We start from the raw sequence: 20,090 nt of genomic DNA, 5'->3' as shown, positions 1-20,090 counted from the left end.
TCAACCCTAATCTTTGTAGTAACAATTAACAAATACTAACAGACTACTATATCTAGAAATTCCGTCGTTCATCAATTTTATCAAAAACCATACTGAGCCTGGGGCTTTAAAAAATAAATGTCTGTATTTTTGCGAGTATCCTCACTTGTCAATATGGTTCATGTATGATATATGCGCATATACTACCCCCTTCGTTTCATATTGCAAATTGTTTTGATTTTCTTTAAGTTTAACCAAATTTATTGAATAATACAACAACATTTTCAACATAAAATAAACCCATTATCAAAATATATACTCAGTGTTGGATTTAATAGAACTAATTTGGTATTTTAGATGTTGCTAGTTTTTTTTTAAGTTTGATCAAACAATTAAAAGATTACACAAAAAATTAAAGCGACTTATAATAAGTATGAAATGAAGGGAGTATTTGCGTGTAGCTAGCTCGGTCATGCCTAATGTGAAGAGAGCACCAGACAAAGCCATGTGGTGTTTCCTCCTAGAGGAGATCAAGGCAATGATATGATGCAGCTGTTGCCCGAGTGTATAATAGCATCTTTAACGGTCTCTCTAAATTTAACTTTTTAAATCTCTATTTGGCTAGCTTACAAAATATTAGAGTCAAATTTGTCTTTCACTCTAACATTCTCTTTATTACCCTCTCCAATCTAATAGCTAGTGGGTTCCACATGTCAATCTATGTGCTTCTTCCTCTCTCTCCATCTTTCCCTCCCAACCCACCCCGTGACCCGCACACACGGTGGCTTGGCAAAGGTTACAACGATGGTATTTCTTGGTAGAGGGCTAGAGGCAGATAGGGGGAGCTAGTGGACGGAGGCGCGATTCGACGACGCTTACCCATGACGGGCGACGGCAGCTGCGCCAAATCGGGGTAGCGGCCACAGCACCGACCTTGTTGAATCAGCCTAGCAATGAGACGAAGAGGGAGTGGACTAAGAAACGGACTGAGGTCCAGGATTCAACGGTTTTCGTGAAACTGGTGATTCTCTGTTTGTGGAAGCCGATCGGTATTATATTAGTTGGTTTCTATACGGTTTTGATCGAAAGTTGTCAGGCTTTGTCCCTTTTGTTGGTTTTTTGTAAATCTGAGAGGAGTGGTTTTTACTTAAACAACAAAAAAATAAACCCTGCTGAGGTCATTATTTAAAAATAAAAACCCTGCTGTGGTCCTTTGGTAAAAATAACAAATGATAAAAAGAAAACCGCGATGCGATTATGAAGTAGTACCGCATATAGATAATTTGGACGGGATATGCGGCATCTGTGATGGGATTCGCGTATAGTTCGGATTAGTAGCGAACGACATCGATCCATCTCCTCGGGAGGCTTCGTTTCACGGAAAAGGAAACTGTTTGGCCGTGCAGTTTTCTCTTGCGCCCATTAATGGCTCCCCGAAATGGAAGTGAGCGATCGAACAAGAAAGGAGAGGCAAAGATATGTGTCCAAACAAAATTTCGATAATATAAAGGGATAGTGCATGAGACCTAAAAGTAGATGGATGTGGAGACAAGGATTTAGACAGGTCCAGGCCCTCTCAATGAGAGAAAATACCCCACTCCTGTTTGGGGATTCGAATCCGTCGGGTGTAGTATTGATCTGACGATCTGTTTGTGAATCATTCCTTAGAAGGCTTCCAGCCCAGTGCCCACCTTATATAGGATGTGGGGCATTATTACAAGATAGAAACCTTAACCAATATGGTATCGGTTTCCTAAATCTACTTTACAACATTATCAAACCTAGACTTTAGGCCGTTCCGTAATATACAAGGAAACGTCATATCCAAGTCATGATTCGTTACATATCTTAACTAATTAAAAGATCCATATTTTTCCGTACGTCACCTCATCAGTATGCCAATTTTTCGTCCGTCACCCCCCCTCCGCCCCTAAAATCCCAATCGGAATTCAATCACCCCTCCCCCCCCCAAAAAAAAAAATCCAAATCGGAATTCAATCACACAAATAAAATCGGAGAAAGCATATACACACAAATATATCTAAAAAATAGACCGAAGGGGAGGTCACCACCGAACCGCCACCGCCGGCTCTCCTCCCGCTCGATCCGGTGGAGGGGAGGCCGCCGCCGCCGCCTCCCCTCCCGCTGGATCCAGTGGAGGGAAGGGCGCTGCCGCCGCCACAGTCGAGCTCTCACGAGGCCCCATGGCGAGGGAGAGGAGGCCGGCCGCTGCTCCGCGCCGCCACCGTCGTCGCCTTGAGAGAGAGGATCGGGGGCATCGCTTGTCGGTCGCTGCTTCGCGCTGCCGCAGCCGCTCGGGTAGGGGTGGGCGTTCGGTCAGATCGAAAAATTCGGTCTCGGTCTTCTGTCTTTCGGGTATTTCGGTCTTCGAAAACTCAGGGCCGAATTTCATCCAAAAAAAACTCAGGACCGGTAAATTCGGTCTCGGTCTTTTGGGTCTCAGTCTCGATCTGACCGAAATTTTCAGTAGTAAGTTTGAAATGAAAAGTTTTGACAGCACATCCCCTCTTTTGAGACATTTTTTCACATATATATATATCACAAAAATACAAGATAATATACAAGAATAAATAGCACAGGTCTCAGAACTGAAGTTCTGGGTTGATGAGTAACATTACATCACATATCAAGCACAAGCAGTAGTAAATAAGTTTAGTAGTTCACAGATTGTGATCAAGCAAGAAGCAACAGCCAACTAGGTTCACAAATTGTGATCAAGCAGTAGTAAATAAGTACACGAACAGCCAACTAGGATGTAGCCGTCGTCGCCAAGGCGGAGGCAGCGGCCGCGGCGCGATGGATGCCGACACGGTGGAGAACGGAGGCGAGGCGGCTCCGGTGCAGTGGAGGGCGGAGGCGAGGTGGCTCCGGCGCGGTGGAGGACGGAGGCGGCTCCGGCGCGGTGGAGAACGGAGGCGAGGCGGCTCTTGCGCGGTGGAGGGCAGAGGCGGAGGCGGCACTGGCGCGGTGGAGGGCTGGAGGCGGAGGCCGGGCGCGGTGGATGGCAGCGGCGCGACCGCACTGTCGACGTTTGATGTCGCGATTCCGGTATTTGCATAGTATGTGGATCGTTGATACTAGCATATACGCGAGACTAAGATAAAAGAGACGGAGACATGGATTTTTTTACAGGTTCGGGCCCCTGAATTGTCAGGTAATAACCCTACATCCTGTTGGCCGAAGCCGGTCGTTGCTCTTATTCATCATAATCACACTAGTACAATATTTGGGGTAGCCTATCTAACTGTTGTCGACATGGCGGTCTGAAGGTCTGACTCGTAGTCGATAACAGGGTAGCCTTCCCCCTTGAATCCGCATCCGGCGAGATCAGAGATAGCGCTATATCTCTCCTGACGGTAGCCATAGGCACCGTAGGGGACTAGCCATGCCTATCCCTGAAGTCGATATCCGGCGTCTTGTCTTGGCGTATGTTGACTTGTATGTTGTGGCTTCTGTTGTTCCGTGTATGTTGATTGTGTCCCCTCTCCTTCTAGGGGGCCTTGTATTTATACCCATAGATGTCCCCTTGTCCAAATAGAACTAGGGAAACCAATATGGATACAATCCGAGTAGTCCTTGTCGTTTCCATGTAGAACTCTGGTTGTCTATCCTTATCCGGAACTCCTCCCATATCCGAGGTCAGTTTCCGTATAAGACATGGTATGTGGTGGGCCCTGTTGAGATTTAGTCGACTATTATTAGGTATGTGGTATCCATAACCCTGACACGCGCGGTGGAGGCAGAGGCCGAGAGGATGCGGAATACGGCATGACTGGGACTGCTGTGCGCCTATGGTATCACTTCTAGGGTTAGATAACTACTGGGCTTATTGGGCTTCGTCTGTTAGGCCAAAATTTCGGTCATTTTCGGTTAATTCGGTTAACCGAGCCCAATAACCAAATTGACCGAAATAAATTCAGTCTTTTGATGACTGGGACCGAACAGGAAACTAAATTTTTCGGTCTCGATTTTTTCGATTCGGTTCTTCAGTTCGGTCTAAATGTGCCCACCCCTATGCTTTGGGGGGGGGGGGGGGGAGGGGGGCGCCGTCGCTCTGGGGAGATCGGGGGCAACGGGGGGAATGAATCCTAAGGTTAGGGTTAGGTTTTAGGTGTATTTATTTAGGTCAGGATTAATCTGGACCAGCCATTCGATCGGACGGCTTCAGCTGCTCCCGCGTTGGGCCGCCGAATGGAGGACGCAAAATAAAGTTTGACGGGAAAGGAGACAGGCCATACACATAAAATGGACTTCACGTCTTCACCTCGCTTGCACGAACAAAGGGAAAGCACCTAGTTGCTGTTGTTTTCAAGATCAAAATAAAAAAGAGAGAAAAAAAAGCTGCTGAGTTTTGGTTGGGTTTGAAGGGCGCGCGCGTAACACCACCATACCAAACCACCATCTCGCAGCGCAGAGCCGCAGGGCGCAGGCTGGATTGTGTACTGGTGGAGGGGATCGATGTACTGGTGGAGTAGCAGCTGTAGCTATTCCTAGCACGGCTACTCCTGATGTGATGTGCTGTGATGCCTTGTGGTTTGGTTTTGCTTTTGCTTTTGCTTTTCCTTGCAACAGGAAAGCATAGTTAACGCTAAATTGTAAGTTTGGTTAAAATTAATACGATGTGACGAAAAAATTAAAAGTTTATGTGTGTAGAAAAATTTCGATACAATGAAAAAATTGGAAAAATTTTGGAAGCAAACTCGGCCTCAAGGACGTGCTACGCTGGTGATAGGGTGAGGCATGCATCTATTTGAAACTATATAGTTCATTTATTTTTTTTATCAGAAATATCTAGGATGCATTTTTTCCATGTCGTCTGTCCTGTTTAGAATCCCACCCTGTCACATCGAACATTTAAATATCTATATGAAATATTAAATATAGACTAAAAAATAACTAATTGCACGGATTACAACTAATTTGCGAGACGAATCTTTTAAGCCTAATTGTTCTATGACTTGACAATGTGATGCTACAGTAAACATTTACTAATGAGGATTAATTAGGCTTAATAAATTCGTCTTGCAGTTTACTGATGGATTCTGTAATTAGTTTTTTATTAAGTGACCGAACATCACATACGATAACCTATATAATATCCGATGTGATACGCCAAAACTTTACACCCGTAGATCTAAACACCCCGTCGTCGCTGAGTGGAAGGGCATGACACGATATTGCTCGACCGTTGCGTGAAAATAATGACCACGTGCTGAATTCGTGTGCGGTCTCGCGTGCAGGGTGGAGGTAGAGTAATTAGGGGGTTCCTAGTAACCCGGTGAAAAAAATTATAACTATATCTTACCTATTTTCGCTATATATACACTCTCTCAATATAAATCTAAGTATCTATGTCAGCTTAAACTCAATATAAAGTAAAATAAATTAAGTTAGTAGCATCTCTCTGTCTCCTTCTCTGTCTCGTTCTAGCTCCGTCCCTGCTCGCGTGAAGGAGTCATGACATGGGCGGTGTCGTGGTGCGAAATGGGTGACGTTGTTACGGCCCCGCAACGCCACAACATCGGCACGAGAGAGACGCTGTTTGCGGTCTGTTGGCACGAGACAGATGCGGTCTCGCAGCACCGCCCGAGCAGCGGGTGAGGCTAATACGTGAACGTTCGCGGAACGCGAACAGACGTTTAGTATGGTACGTCTCATAATTAGACCATTTCCAACCCAATAACTAGAATGATGTTTATAGCATTAAATAAACTGTCACATAGGATGAAAAATAACGTGACAGATAAATAAATGAGGAAAGAAAAAAAAACCATGTCTTGCATGAAATATGGTTTTTACACAACATTCAAGACATCATGTAAGATAAGTAGCATTAAATCTAAGTATAGAATAGTGGTGTTTGCATTGGAAGAGTAGTGTCTAGTATTAGTTTCTTGATGATGTGAAGTTTATGAAAACTATATATAGTATCATGGGTTGGGAATGACATTATACACTCTTAATTAGCATCATGATTTGTAAGCGCATCGATCGCATGCACACATGCAACTAGATAAGAAATGGAGTAGCATGCAACTATACAGGCCGACACTTTAATTAGCTAGCATGTACTTAAAGCTACAATCATTTGCATATGTTGACGGTATGCATATATTTTGCTAAAAAAAAATAGTGTGATGTTTGTAATTAAAGCATTACCATATAATTATTGTGTAACTAAGGCATACATAATCTTTTATTTTTATAGTAACATCTTCTACTCAACAGATTTTTTACCCAAATTTTTTGAACTTTTCTTTTTAATAAATCCTATTCAAATTACTAATATCTCTACTCACAAACTTTAATACAACTTGACCTTTATACATACAAACTTTACTAATATAAACTTTCGATATACAAACTTTATATATAAAAACTTTTGATATACAAACTTTTTATAAATAGATGAATTTTAAAACAAAATTAAAATAAATTCCAAAAACAAAAAAAAATTTACTAAGCTTCAATTGGTCCAAAACAAAGTAGCAAACGTGGGCACGTGCATGCATGCGCGGCAAACGATAAAAAAAATTCACCAACGTGATTAGCCTCAAAATTCGGTGATTAAGGAAAGTCATATACGTGATTAGTCTCAAAAGATCGGTGATTAAGGAGGGCCATATATAAGTACAAACTGGTGGAGAAACCATCTTTGATCGGTCGGCCAAATTCTATAATAGTCCCGGTTCCAATAAAAACCGGGTCTAAAAAATCATCTTTAGTCCCGGTTTAAAAGCTGAGGGGTACTTTTTGATCTTTAGTCTCGGTTGATGTTACCAACCGGGACTAAAGATCATTTTTAGTCACGGTTAAACAAGTTGTCAGGGCGTGTCAGGCCCCAATTATTTTTAGCCCCGGTTGGTATAAACAACCGGGACTAAAGAACCGGGACTAAAATTTACCCCAAGCCGCGCGATCTTTTATCTCTTCGCGCGTCGATCTGTCGTTCCCTCTTCCTCAGTCTTATCCTTAGCTTCTTCCCCTCCACTTCTTCTCCTCGCTTCTTCTCCTCCTCCCCTTCCCCTCTCCTTTGTCTTCCTGGCGACAGCAGGGGGTGGCCGGCACGGAGGCGCGGAGCCCGGCGCGAAGCCAGGTCGCGGAGGCGCGGCGGCTCGGCGGCAGCGGCTGCCCGCGTGGAGGGCAGGCGGCGGCTGCCCGCGCGGAGGGCCCGCGGCGGTAGGCGGCGGAGGCGCGAAGGGCCTCTCCCGGTGGCGGCAGGTGGCGGGGGCGCGGAGGCCGCCCCGGCGGCGGCAGGCGGCGCCTCGGGCCGCCCGGCATGGGAATTTTTTTTCTTTTTTTCCTTTTTAATGTGATGTGAATGGCTGTGATTTGTGCCATTTGTGATTTGTGCGATCTGTGATTTGTTCGATCTGTGGTTTGTGAATGATAATGGGAGATATGTGATATGTGAAGTATCCGTGATTTATGTATCTGTGATCTGAGATGATCGATTTGTGGATTTGAAGGCAATTTGAGGATGATTGTTTTGGGATTTTGGGGACGGGATAGGGTTAGGGTGAAATCAATATATTAAAAATAATGAAGAGAAGAAAATAATAAAGAAGCAACCGGATCTGCCTCAACGGGACTAAAGATAAACACCAACCGGAACTAAAAATCGATTTTTACTCCCGGTTATCTCACCCGGGACTAAAGATCGCTATTTTTAGTCCCGGATTCGTAGTCTCGGTTGGAAAACCAGGATTATATAGGGGTTATGAACCGGGAGTAAAATCCACTTCTCCACCAGTGACACGTTTTAGGTACAAAAGGAAATCTGCTGCATTCACGTGTGGCGCGCCCGCGCATGCCAACCTGTTCGAGCCATTCGCGGGTACGGGTTAACGCGAACGTTCACGTATTAGGTATTTCGTAGAAGGAACGAACAAACGGTCATGCTGCCCCTAATGTGCGATCAGTCGCGCTTCCCACGAGCCGCGCGGTCAGTTTCTGACCATATAGTCTCTCTCCTCTACTAGATGTATATACGTATGTATAATACATATAAACTTTATATATATAAAGTTTATATGTATGTATATAAAGTTTATATGTATGTATATAAATATATACATATGTATATTTTCTAATATGTATATACACATATAAAATGTTTGTATACGTCATATACAAAGTTTGTATGTGACGTATATAAAAGTTTATATATGTATGTATACAAAATATATGTCACGCCCAGAAATTTAGCCCTAAATTTCCAGACTATTTTGTGTATTAAATCCCTGTCCAGGACCAGCCAGGGTACACAAAACGACAAGTAATATACAGTTCCAAACGTAAATAAAGCGTAAAATACTTACAGAAGAGGCACTTAGTCCTCACACCAAAAGAGAACGACAGCAGCGGAAAAAGGCGATCCTAGCGGGGCTTCAGCTCCACTCCACAGGCAAAACTCAACTGGGGTCTGAGCCTTAGTCCTCTAACTCTGTCTTCAGCTCAGAAGCACTACACTTCTGAAAGGGGGAATAATAGCAAGGCTGAGTACAATCACCGTACTCAGCAAGCCACACCAACGATGCAGACGTGCAAGGGAACACAAGGACGGTTTGTGGCTATTCGCATAAAGGCAGTTGTAAAATATTTTATTGAGCAAAACAGTAAAACAGTTGAGTAATTAAAGTAACATTAAATCTCCACTGATCAACGCTACACCACGTTGAACAGGCCCAACCAACCCACCTGAACTACAGTGTATTGGGTCGATTTATTAAGGTGGGACTAATCACGGTGAATCTGGTCGACCGCCCCTAACCGCGGGCACGGCTATTCGAATAGTTTTACTCTGATCAGAGGTGTACAACTGTACCCACAAAACACAGCCCCACGACACGTTCCCGTGTGCCAACATGCCACCACGACATACCGGAAAGAGGCCGTGACATGACCCTTCGCATAACCCCCTCTAGCCAAGCACACCACACCTCAGGTTTCACCCCCGTCCCTAGCGGGCAATGGGCAGTCCCCTCTCGTGCCTAGGTGAATCCAGAAGCGACAGAGGCCGTCGCAGGGCCTGCCCCGCTCCATCACGCCCACCCTTGCCTGGATGCGTCAGCTAGAAGAAAGCTACACTACAAGCCCAGCCGTTGCCCACGCTGGCTTGTGGTAAGTACGAGGAATTCTTCCAGGGTTTCCCGCGAACCGGTCCTTAATTGCCATGGGTGCGACTAGCAAAACCATGCATCCACAGCCCACCATGCAGTCGCATTTTAGTTGGATAATTACGACCATGAAGCATGGCCAGATGTCTCGAGCACGCAGCTCATTCAGATACTAAAAAGGTCTAATACTGCAATTATCCCATCAACTGAGCTAGTGGTAATTAAGCATGGCTAAGCATATAGTTCTAGCTAGGTCACATAAGTAACATGAGCTAGTCGATTTATCACCCAAGGTTGACAAAGGACAGATATCAAGCAAACATGGCACAAGCGAGCAGATAGGTAATACCCGGATCCCATGTAATTAGCAACACATGCATATTTATTTGCAAACGATAAAACATTAGTAAATTGGGATCAACATGCTCAAGGGGAATGTGTGACTTGCCTTGCTTCTTCACTTTGATCTTCCAAACTCTTATCCTCGCGACCGCGATCTTCCGAAACGGCGGAAACTACACGCTGGCACGCAAAACGAGGAAAAACTCTAATAAAAACCAAAGAAATAGTACATAAAAACTAAACAAACATGTAGAGCTCAATTTTAGATGAATTTTGCAAGTTGAATGGCTCCATTCGGAGTTCGAATGAATTAGATATGAATTTTAGAAGTTTTGAGCCATTTAAATGAATTTCTAGAATTAAATATGATTTATGACGCAATTGTTAATTATTTTTCCAAAGGAAAACGGGGTTGCTGACGTCATCAAGGGGGAGGGGCGGCGCCGGCAAGCGGGCCCCACCGGTCAGCGGCACAAGGGCGCCGGTTCACCGTGGACCGAGACCACCGAGGCGGTCCACCGTCGGTCCACGGGAACCGACGGCCCGGATCGACCCAAAGCCGATCGGGCGGCCATGGGGTGGCGCGGCTGGGCACGGGCACGGCTTAGGCCGGCCCGACCGAGCGATGGCGCGCGGCAATGCGACCACCGGCGGCGACGGCGCGGGGAGCGGCGGTGCACACGAGGGAGGCGCGGCAAAGGGGACCGATCGGCCCGGGCGAGCAGGGCAGCGGCAGCCGGCCGGTCGAGCACACGGCGCGGCGGCGACGCACCGGTCTGAGGACCACCAGCGGCGAGCGGCGGCGACGCGGGGCGGCGACGCACGCACGGAAGCGGCAGCGCACGGCGCTAGGAGGGAGAGGAGGAGGAAACCGGGGTGCTCACCACGGGGCGACGCCGGAGAGAGGCGGCCGACGGAGGGAGGCGAGATGGCGGCGGCGCGAGAGAGGTGGTGCGCGAGGCGGCGATGTTCCGGAGGCGGAGAGGGGAGATGGAGTAGGGGCCGGGGTAGAGCTCAGCACAGCGATGCCGACGACACAAACGGAACGGCACGGCGACCCCTAGGGCGGCAGTAGCTGGCGGCTGGAGGCGGTGAATGGCGGTGGTTTCGGCTTGCACGGTGGGAATGGTGCTGCGGGGGTGGAAGGGGAGAACGGAGTGGATGCCGGGGTGCGGTGTGACGCGGCGAAGCCGTTGGAGGCAAAAGCACGGCCGGGCGAGGCGGCGCTCGCCGGCGGGGAGCGGATGGAGGCGGCTAAAGGCAAAGGTGGCTCGGGGTGGCGGTGGAAGCGGCGTTGCGGCGGTGGATTGGGGAAGAGGAGCGGTGGACGGGGTGCGCACGGCGACTGCGGTGCCGGGGAGGGCGACGGCGCAGTGCGGGGTGGACGGGAGCGGCAGCGCGGCGCGGCTGGAGTTCGCCAGAGAGCGGCGGCGCGTGGGCTCGGCGCGGGGAGAGCGAGGGAGGGCGCGGCGGCTTGGGGAAAATGGGGGAAACGGATGAGGGGAGGCCGGGGATTGTTTTTATAGGGGAGGGGAGGCGGGATCGAGCCCGAGAGAGGTGGAAACCAGCCGGCGACGTGGGGGCGGCATCGAGGGGCGGAGTGGAGGTGGCTCGGTGCCGTTTTTCTCGGGGGAAGTGGGGGAAGAGGGGGAGGACGAGGGCGGCGACCGCGCCCACGCACGCGCGGGAGAGGGGGGTCGCGCGGGAGGGGCGGTGACGTGGGCGGCTCGGGCGGCCATGGCAGTTGCCGGTCCAGGCTGGAGGAAGGGGAAGGAGCTGACATGTGGGGCCGGGTCCCACATGTCGGTCGGAGAGAGAAGAGCTGGGGGGTTTTGTGGACTTTCAAGGGAGAGGAGGCAAATGGGCCAACGGCCCCTGTAGGGGGGGAGGAGCGGGCTGAAGGAGGGGAAGGAGAGGCTTGGGCCGAGCCCAAAGGGAGGATGGAGAGATTTATTTGGTTTTATTTTTACTTAATTGATTAAATGAACTTTGTGGCATTAAACTTATTTATTGAGCTCCGAAAATTCACGGGAAATTTCAGAGAATATATTAGGGCACAAAGAATATTACAAAATATTCTCGGCCAATGATTTTTATAGGAAAATTTTAATTCTCCCATTATTTCACTTGATTAAATTGCTTTAAATTTTATTTAATTTCTAGAAAATACATTATTTAATGATTTTTAATCCCGAACGAAAATCGGGGCGTCACAATATACCATCTTTATATACGTGTGTGTGTGTGTGTATATATATATATATATATATATATATATATATATATATATATATATATATATATATATATATATATATATATAATTTGTACGCCTATATATAAAAAGTTATACACACAAAATTTGTATACAAACTTTGTATATGTATGTATTAAAAAACAAAAAACCAGAAAAAGATACGGAAAGAAAAAAAACAGAAAAAAAACGTGCGCCACACAAAAAGTAACGATACTGAAGGAAGAAAAGAAAAAAAAAAACCGCACGCATAAGGGCAAGTTTTATAGTGGAGGTGAGTGTCACATCTAATTTACATCATATCATCTGCTCATTAATTAAGTGGTAACAAGTACAACATGTCAATTCTAGTACACAAACCCGAGTATTAGTTTACTCTCACATCATCTTATCTTTTTACTTGGAGATTGTGTGGAGGTTGCCCCTTGCATGTGGGGTGGTTCATTCTCTCTCTCCTAACTTCTCTCCTCCAACTCATCATCTAATCCTATATGGCAAATTTAGGGGCAATATGTAGGGGTTTATAGTACTTGCCCTAAAAAGAAAAAAAAACCACGTCCCGCCCGGAAACCGTGCGAAAAAAACAAAACAAAAAAAGAAACCGCATGCTGCCCGCGCTCCCCTCTCCTCACGCGGCGACTGATCGCCTATTAACGATTTCGACCAAGTAAATAGTTGGGTTCGTTGTCTCGTGAGTCACAAATTGCCTTCGGTCGGACCGTACTAAGAGCAAGTATAATAGTATAGTCAGCTACTACCTCCAAATCATCTATAGCCAATGTAATAGTCAATTCATACAATAGTTACTTACTATATGTTAGGGTTGTGGATACCACATACCTAATAGTAGTTGACTAAATCTCGACAGGACCCACCACATACCATGTCTTATACGGAAACAACTTTCGGATATAGGAGGAGTTCCGCATAAGGAAGCATGACTATAGTTCTACATGGAAACGACAAGGACTACTCGGATTGTATCCATATTAGTTTCCCTAGTTCTACTTAGACAAGGGGACACCTATGGGTATAAATACAAGGCCCCCTAGGAGGAGAGGGGACACGGAACAATAGATCAAGACGCAAGATCAACATATAAGCCAACATACGCCAAGACAAGATGCCAGATATCGACTTCAGAGATAGGCATGGCTAGTCCCCTACGGTACCTATGGCTACCGTCAGGAGAGACATAGCGTTGTCTCTGATCTCGCCGGATGCGGATTCGAGGAGGAAGACTACCCTGTTGTTGACTACGAGTCAGAACTTCAGACCGTCATATCGACAACAGTTAGATGGGCTACCCCAAATATTGTACTGGTGTGATTATGGTGAATAAGAGCAATACCGGCTTCGCCCAATAGGATGTAGGGTTATTACCTGACAATTCAGGGGCCCGAACCTGTATAAAAATCCCTGTCTCTGTCTCTTTTACCTCAGTCTCGCGTATATCCTAGTACCAACGATCCCGATACTGTGCAAATACCGGAATCGCGACATCAAACGTCGACACTATACTATTAATATATGGTCCTACCTGTAATACACACATTACGTTTTAGAGTCCATGCTGTAGCTGGCTACAGATCTGTGGCCCGCTGCTCTTCTCTCTCTTCTTTTACTCCCTTCATCTACTTTTGATAGTCATATTTCATCTTGGCACACAGACCAAGGATAAGTAATTCTACTTATCATCCATTTAAATATGCTACTAGTCATTCCTCGTAAACAAGCCAATGTAGCCAATGTTGTGTGGAAGAATGGAGAATCATGCATTAAATCCGAGAAAGTCATTAAGATGATAGGTTGTTGAACTGAAATATGCCTATCAAAAATAAAATTTTCAGATTTGGAAATATGACTATCAAAAGTAGATGAAGGGAGTACTCCCTCCATACTCATAAAGGAATTCGTTTTGGACAGCGACACGGTCTCCAAAACATAATTTTGACTTCTTATTTCTATAAAAATATTTATTAAAAAGTGATATATTTATACTTTTATGAAAATGTTTTTCAAGGCAAATCTATTCATATAATTTTTACATTTTCAAACTCAACAACTTAAGAGTTATTCATGATTTATATTCCCAAGGTTTGACTTAAACATTATCCTAAACGACTTCCTTTATGAGTACGAAGGGAGTATCTCTTTAAAATATGTTTATAGCTAGCTTATAGTCTGCTATTATATCTGCTCTAAGTCAAGTCAATGAATGAATGGGCCACATGATGGCCGTGTTAGTTCGTAGGCTCATTTTTTGGGCCACACTAGCTCGCAGCCTCTTTTTTTTTCAAATATCCAACTAAAAGGTGCGCGGTTGCAAGTCAACTCCTATAGCCATCGTACCATCCGGATGTGTGTTAAGTATGGAGTACCTGATATATACTCCCTCCATTCAAAAAACGAAATGATATATTCTAATACAATAAATCTAAACAGAAATATATCCAGATTCGTAATACTATGATGTGTCACATCTAATACTAAATTATTTTTTTATGGGACGGAGTAAGTACATTAGTGAACCGCGCTTCAGCCTCTAGTTCACGGTTGGACCGTGTGACCAATGAACCGAGAGGGTGACTATCACCCATAAATCAGTACATGGTATAAGCCAAAACCAATCTCGTGTGCAATCAACTGGCATGTAAATTAATTTCGTCATCAAGCCATTAATGCGTGTGTGGCCGAGAAGCGATCAACGGAGGGGCGCCAAGAGGCATAGCGTGTGGCGGACCCAGGGCCTTGGTGTCCATGGACCTGAGTTAGTCCACGGTATAGTTCAACAACTTGTTTTATTACTTATTCATTATGTGACACATACAACGATTCAGATATGATGAGTTACATTCGACGTCACACAGTGTCGCTCTCCACCGCCAATCCCCAAAATCATGCCCTCCCTCTCCTCGTCGCCCCAGTTCACCATCATGTCGTCCTCGCCGCTCACCTCCCTCTAGGCTCCAGCTCCATCACGCCAACCGTGACGCAACCAACACCCTGCCATCTCGTGGCTGTGCACCTGACTCGCCGGCCAGATCCAAATCTGCGGCGAACCCCGGCCACCGACCCTACATTGATAGAAGCTGCTCCGGCAACCTCCTCCTCGGCCCTGCTCATCGTCACCGATTTCCTTCGTGCCGCCGATGTCGTATTGTCACCATTGCCAAACCCGGACATAATGTATTTTTTTTCTTCGGTTGGTCTTGCAGTCACACCTTGATGGATGGATATTGTGTTTATTTTTACGTTTCCTTTTACCTAACTTATTTTATTTCTGAATGATAATGCAATTTTGATTATTTACATATTCAAATATAATGGGATAAAATCACTATTTGCCTTTAAATGGCATGTGGATCCATTACCTACATAGCAATGACTCATCATGGAACATTTTCCATAAGAGTAGCTTGCAGTTATTATTTTGCGCATCATTCGGAAAATAATATTCACGCAGTTATAAAATAATTTCTTAGTGCACCAAGAATTAGATAGTTTCAAAGATATAAAAAGCGATGCTATTTTGCACACATCTTATAAATTTAACAATAAAATTACTTTATTTTTTTAATATTTGTGTGAATTTTAAATTTATCTAATTATATGCTTAATTGCCAAAACATGCGTTGTCTTTAGTTTATTGATTGCATTACCAAATATTGTTGTCGTGTTAGCACAGGTAAATTACTACTAGTATTAGATAGTGGAACTTGTACCAAAGTTTGGTACAAGAAACCAATAAAAAGCCATTCCGAGTCACTCACAGTCACAGATAGATAGGCTCCCAGCGGTTGCCATTTTACCTAAAATGGCTTATTTGGCTTATTAGAAAATTAAAATTAATTTATAAGTAAAACTTTTGTAGATTTGTTCGTAGCGACTTAAAAGCCAAAATTAATAAAAATTACGTTAAAAGCATTTCAAAATTAAGTTCAAAAATTTAAATTTTGGCTTATTCTTTGGCTGTTTAGGCCAAACGATGGGGCTGATAGTCCACGGAGCACCACGACCAAACCTTTGGCCACATAGCATATGATGATATAAATCCACGATGATCATACATCATATATTGGTTACCATTCAGTTTTAACTGCTAGGCTGATATCATTAAAATAAAGTGTGATAGTGACTAAAATAAGGTCTGATGGTTAACCTAAACACATTTAACATTACATCTCACAGGATGTAAGCCAAAAAAGCGACATGCTAGGCGCACATGTTAAGCAACAGAAACATACTACTCCCTCCGTCCTAAAAAGAAAAGAATAAATCCTGGGTATGAACCCACACACGGTTCATACTCAGGATTGTTTTTTTTTTTTAAACGGAGGGAGTACCATTCAGCACTCCTCGATCCGCTTACGCTTGCCCTTGGCACTTGCTCCTACCAGCTTGCCTGCTGCTCATCCGCTTACGCTTGCCCTTGGCGCTTGCTCCAACCTTGCCTGCTGCTTCAGCATTCTGCCAAAACAAAATGATGACTGTCAATTAAACATTATGATTTAAATCTGACCCTAGTTTTATCTATGCCAAAGCTTGAATTATAATTCTTCAACACTTAAGAAGAGGGGTAGTGTCCAGTCAGCAGTACTTCAAGGCATGTTGCTAATGAGGTTAGTAGCCATGGCATCAATATACGTGGTTATAGGTTGTTACTGTTGCCAGCAGCAGTTAAGACCACTGTTGGTTTTAGTCTTGCACTTCAGAATGCTGCATCTTTTAGAATCTACTTAGGCTTGTACCAATAATGCATTCGGTAACTGATTTCAAAACCTCTCTATATTCATTAATTAGGCAATTCACTCAGGGAGACTCTGAAAACTAAACTGAGGGACTCTGAAAATAATTCTTAATTTGAAAGTTACAACTATCAAAGTTCAACAAGAGCCAGGTAATTTTCATTGGTTAAGACAAAAGAAAGGAAGCTTGTATTGGATAAGTGAAACCACTATGAAATAATTCTACACCAAAGAAAACATAACACCAACCGTGTATACATTCGGAAATTGATTTTGAAAACTCTAGATTCATTAAGTAACTAATTAGACAATTCACTCAGGTTTGTATTGAAGAAGTGAAACTTAGAAGACTGTAAAAATAATTTTCTAGAAAAGAAAGCGTTCCGGAAGCATGGATATCTTAAGCTTGTCTCAGATTGGAATATGTTGAAAGCATCATAGCACAGGGCTATAAAGTAAGAAAGGTCAATTAAAAATAGTATTGCGCCAAAACAGTGAGCCATAAACGCAAATGGGATAATTGATAAGGGTATTGTACTTTTTGTCGAAAATAACAACGGAAGGCTACGGAAGTTGCTGATTTTTTTTTTTCAATTTCAGTTTAAATTTGAGCCTCTGCATACTGCATACTAGTAAATCATCGAATGAACTTAGGCTGATACCAATTCTTAATTTAAAAAATATTACTAGCAAAGTTTAACATGAGACTTGTAATGCTCATTGGTTCATGAAGGGAAGCTGGTGCACATATGACACACTAAGCGGTGTTCAATACTTGAATGTTAATTAATGGTTGGCCAAATTAAGATGTCAATATTTTTTACTAGTTAGTTGTACAAGTGAAACTAACTTGATGTGACAAATATAAGCATCAATTGAGTCTGAAACAAAGTAAAGCAGTAAAACAAACGATTGGGATGAAGCCAGAGAAGTAGAGTGGGGTAGCAGTTACTAGTAAAGTACCTGGCGGTCTTGTAGGTATGCACTGAAGTCGGTAGCAAGGAAGGTATTTGTAAGCCACCGCGAAGTGGCCTTTTTAGAAATCTTGGTGGAGGACAGGACCTTGTTTTGCAGCATGTCGAAGCGGATCATATAATTTGCTTTAGGAACCAGCTGCATCCCAAGACTGTCCCCGAACTCATTGAGTTGCGGTATTGGTTCCTTCTTGACATCATTCAGAACGGCATACATGATGCCATCTTCGTTGACGCTGAGGACAGGGGAGAAGGGCAGAACATGTGGCAACCCCATCTGGTTGAAGCTCTCGCTCGCCCAGATGTCTCCGACAGTCAATGTCGTTTCCTCTTTCCAGTGCTTGAAATCTGGGGACAGTGACCATGTCTTGAGCTTCACCTCGTTCTCGGGACAAGAAGCTTCGCAGTAGCCGATCAAGGCGAGGAACTTGATGGCACCAGAGACGCGGCCGATGGAACGGTGTTCATTTGGGCTGAAGCAATGGCGGGGTTTGTCGTGGGCGTCGATGCAGTGGGGCAACGGGACGAACGCTAGCCTGGGGCCTTGCGGTGATGACAAGATGTCGTCGCAAATCAAGATGCCCTTGAGGAGATCAACCCAGAAGATGGTGCCGGCGAAGGAGAAGGCCGTGTCGATGTGGAAGAAGTAGGTCGGGCCACAGAGATGTGGAGTGAGAGGGAGGTGAGGAATCGATGACTGGATCCACTCGCCGCCGTTCTTCACCCTCGCGAAGATGGTGGCTTTGGGGAGCGCGGGGTTGATCCCTCTAGTGGAGGGGGAGGTGACGATGTCGGCGAAGATGTAATCATCATCATCGGCGCCGGCGGCAGAGACGAGGACAGCGCCGCGACCGAGGGGAAGGAAGATGGGGGCAGAGGTCACCGAATCGGGAATTGGGGGGATAGCGGTGAGGTGGTTGTTGGAGGCATCATAGAGGAGGTAGCATTTATTGGCGTAGATAACGACGATGCCCTTGTGGGTGCTGGAGATCTCACCGATCCCAAGCAGATCCAGGCGCGCCGGCGGCGGCAGCAGCATGTGCAGGCTGCTTACTTGAGGTGGGTCGCCGAGGAAGGCGACGGGTTTCACGGACGGCGCCATCAGCCGCTCCATCTCCTCCACGGAACCCATCATTTGCACTGTGCTCCAGCTCCATCCGCCGACCTCGATTATGGCCGCAACATCTGGGTCTCTGCTGGCGCCACCGCTGGTTAACCCTGCTGCTTCCACGAAACGCACCACGCGTTCCAGCAACACACAGGGAGGAGGCCTGGGGTGGTCTGCCATGATTGCTGCCTACTCCAGGAGGAGGCTAGGGTTTGCTTCGTCGGGTCCAACAGCAAGATTAGAAGAAGAAGAGGCGATCTAAGGTTTGGGGAATTACTTCCTTCTTGGCGTCTGTAGATCTGGACACGGACGCCAACCCTCAACAAACACACCCGTGCACAAGGTTGGACCAGGTGCGGGAAATTTAACTATTTGCCACTTTTACGTTTGCCAATTGTTCAAATACCCCTTTTAGGTTTGCAGTTAACTATATGCCATTGGAGAGAGAAGCTTTTGTAATTTTTTTGCCACTTTTCATACTGTACACCGCCACATGGGCTTGCCAGCGTGGAATGGGCACCTGAAATAACTAGTATACCCCTGCATCTGAAACCCTAAATCAGGGGATCCTCTCTCTCCCGATTCCGTTCGACCGCCAGCCACCATCGACGGGCGACGCCGCGCCGTCGACCCCTGCCCGCCCCGCGTCGGCCCCGCGCCGTCGACGCCGGCCCGGCGCGCGACATCGACGCCCGTCCCGCGCCATCGGCCCCTGCTCACCCAGCGTCGGCCCCGGGCCGTCGACGCGCTGCCCGGCCCGCCGGCTCACCGCCCCACGCCGGTCCCGATGTTCTCCACCCGCAGTCCACCGTCGACGCATTCGTCAGATCCGCAGCTCCGGCATCATCCCGGCATTTGTTCTTCCCTAACAGCACATCGTGACCTGGTAGGGCATCGTCGCCATCGTCCTCCGGCAGCGATGAAGCCCTCAGTTTGTCCTTCTTGGTAAGTTCATTTTCTCTCTTGCCCTCCCTGCTTGTATTGTGTTGCATGCATGGAGTTAGATGTATTCTAACTCCATTTTTTTTATGAATCTGTTTATGTCAGGATTGATCCTGGCAATGCGCTTAGATTTCTTGTTAGGGTTGCTAAGTATGTTGCGAATCTAGAGTATGGAATGCTACCAATGTCAGAGCAAGACTATGATTGGTGGGTTGATATTAACAGTGGGTATAATTTGGATAAATTTCATGATGAAATGGCTAGCAAGATAATCTGGGGGCCAAGCCAAGAAATTAGAGTTTGGGGTTTGGACACTGAAATTGGCACTGAATGTAAGTTGACAACCAATGAAGAATTTGGCCAGTGGATGAATTCTATGTTGGATGATAAGCTGGTAGAGTTTGGTGTTAAAGTTATTTATAAAAAGGGATATGAACCTATTGAAGGCATTGCAAATCCAGTTGATTCAGCTATTCAAGGTGTCTCTGGTGTGGTAACTGCAGATCCAATTGATCAGTCAAGTGCTCAAGTTCTCTCTGCTATGATTAGTGCTGAAGTTTCTTCTCCTGGTCATGAAGAAGGGACGGGTGATACCTCTAGCCA

At 45.7% G+C, this 20,090-nt stretch overlaps 1 protein-coding gene across 1 annotated transcript; it reads right to left on the bottom strand.

Moving 5' to 3' along the window:
- Positions 1-15,803: 15,803 nt before the first annotated feature.
- On the bottom strand, positions 15,804-18,874 carry LOC127760862 (uncharacterized). The gene is made up of 2 exons (XM_052285183.1): positions 17,427-18,874; positions 15,804-16,185 (listed from the first exon to the last, which is right to left on the bottom strand). The coding sequence occupies exons 1-2, from the start codon at positions 18,723-18,725 to the stop codon at positions 16,084-16,086; spliced, it is 1,401 nt and encodes a 466-aa protein (XP_052141143.1). The 5' UTR covers positions 18,726-18,874; the 3' UTR covers positions 15,804-16,083.
- Positions 18,875-20,090: the final 1,216 nt, after the last annotated feature.

Source organism: Oryza glaberrima, chromosome 1 (genome assembly GCF_000147395.1).
Source record: "Oryza glaberrima chromosome 1, OglaRS2, whole genome shotgun sequence".
Lineage (NCBI taxonomy): Eukaryota > Viridiplantae > Streptophyta > Magnoliopsida > Poales > Poaceae > Oryza > Oryza glaberrima.
This window is presented reverse-complemented; position numbering and strand designations above follow the sequence as displayed.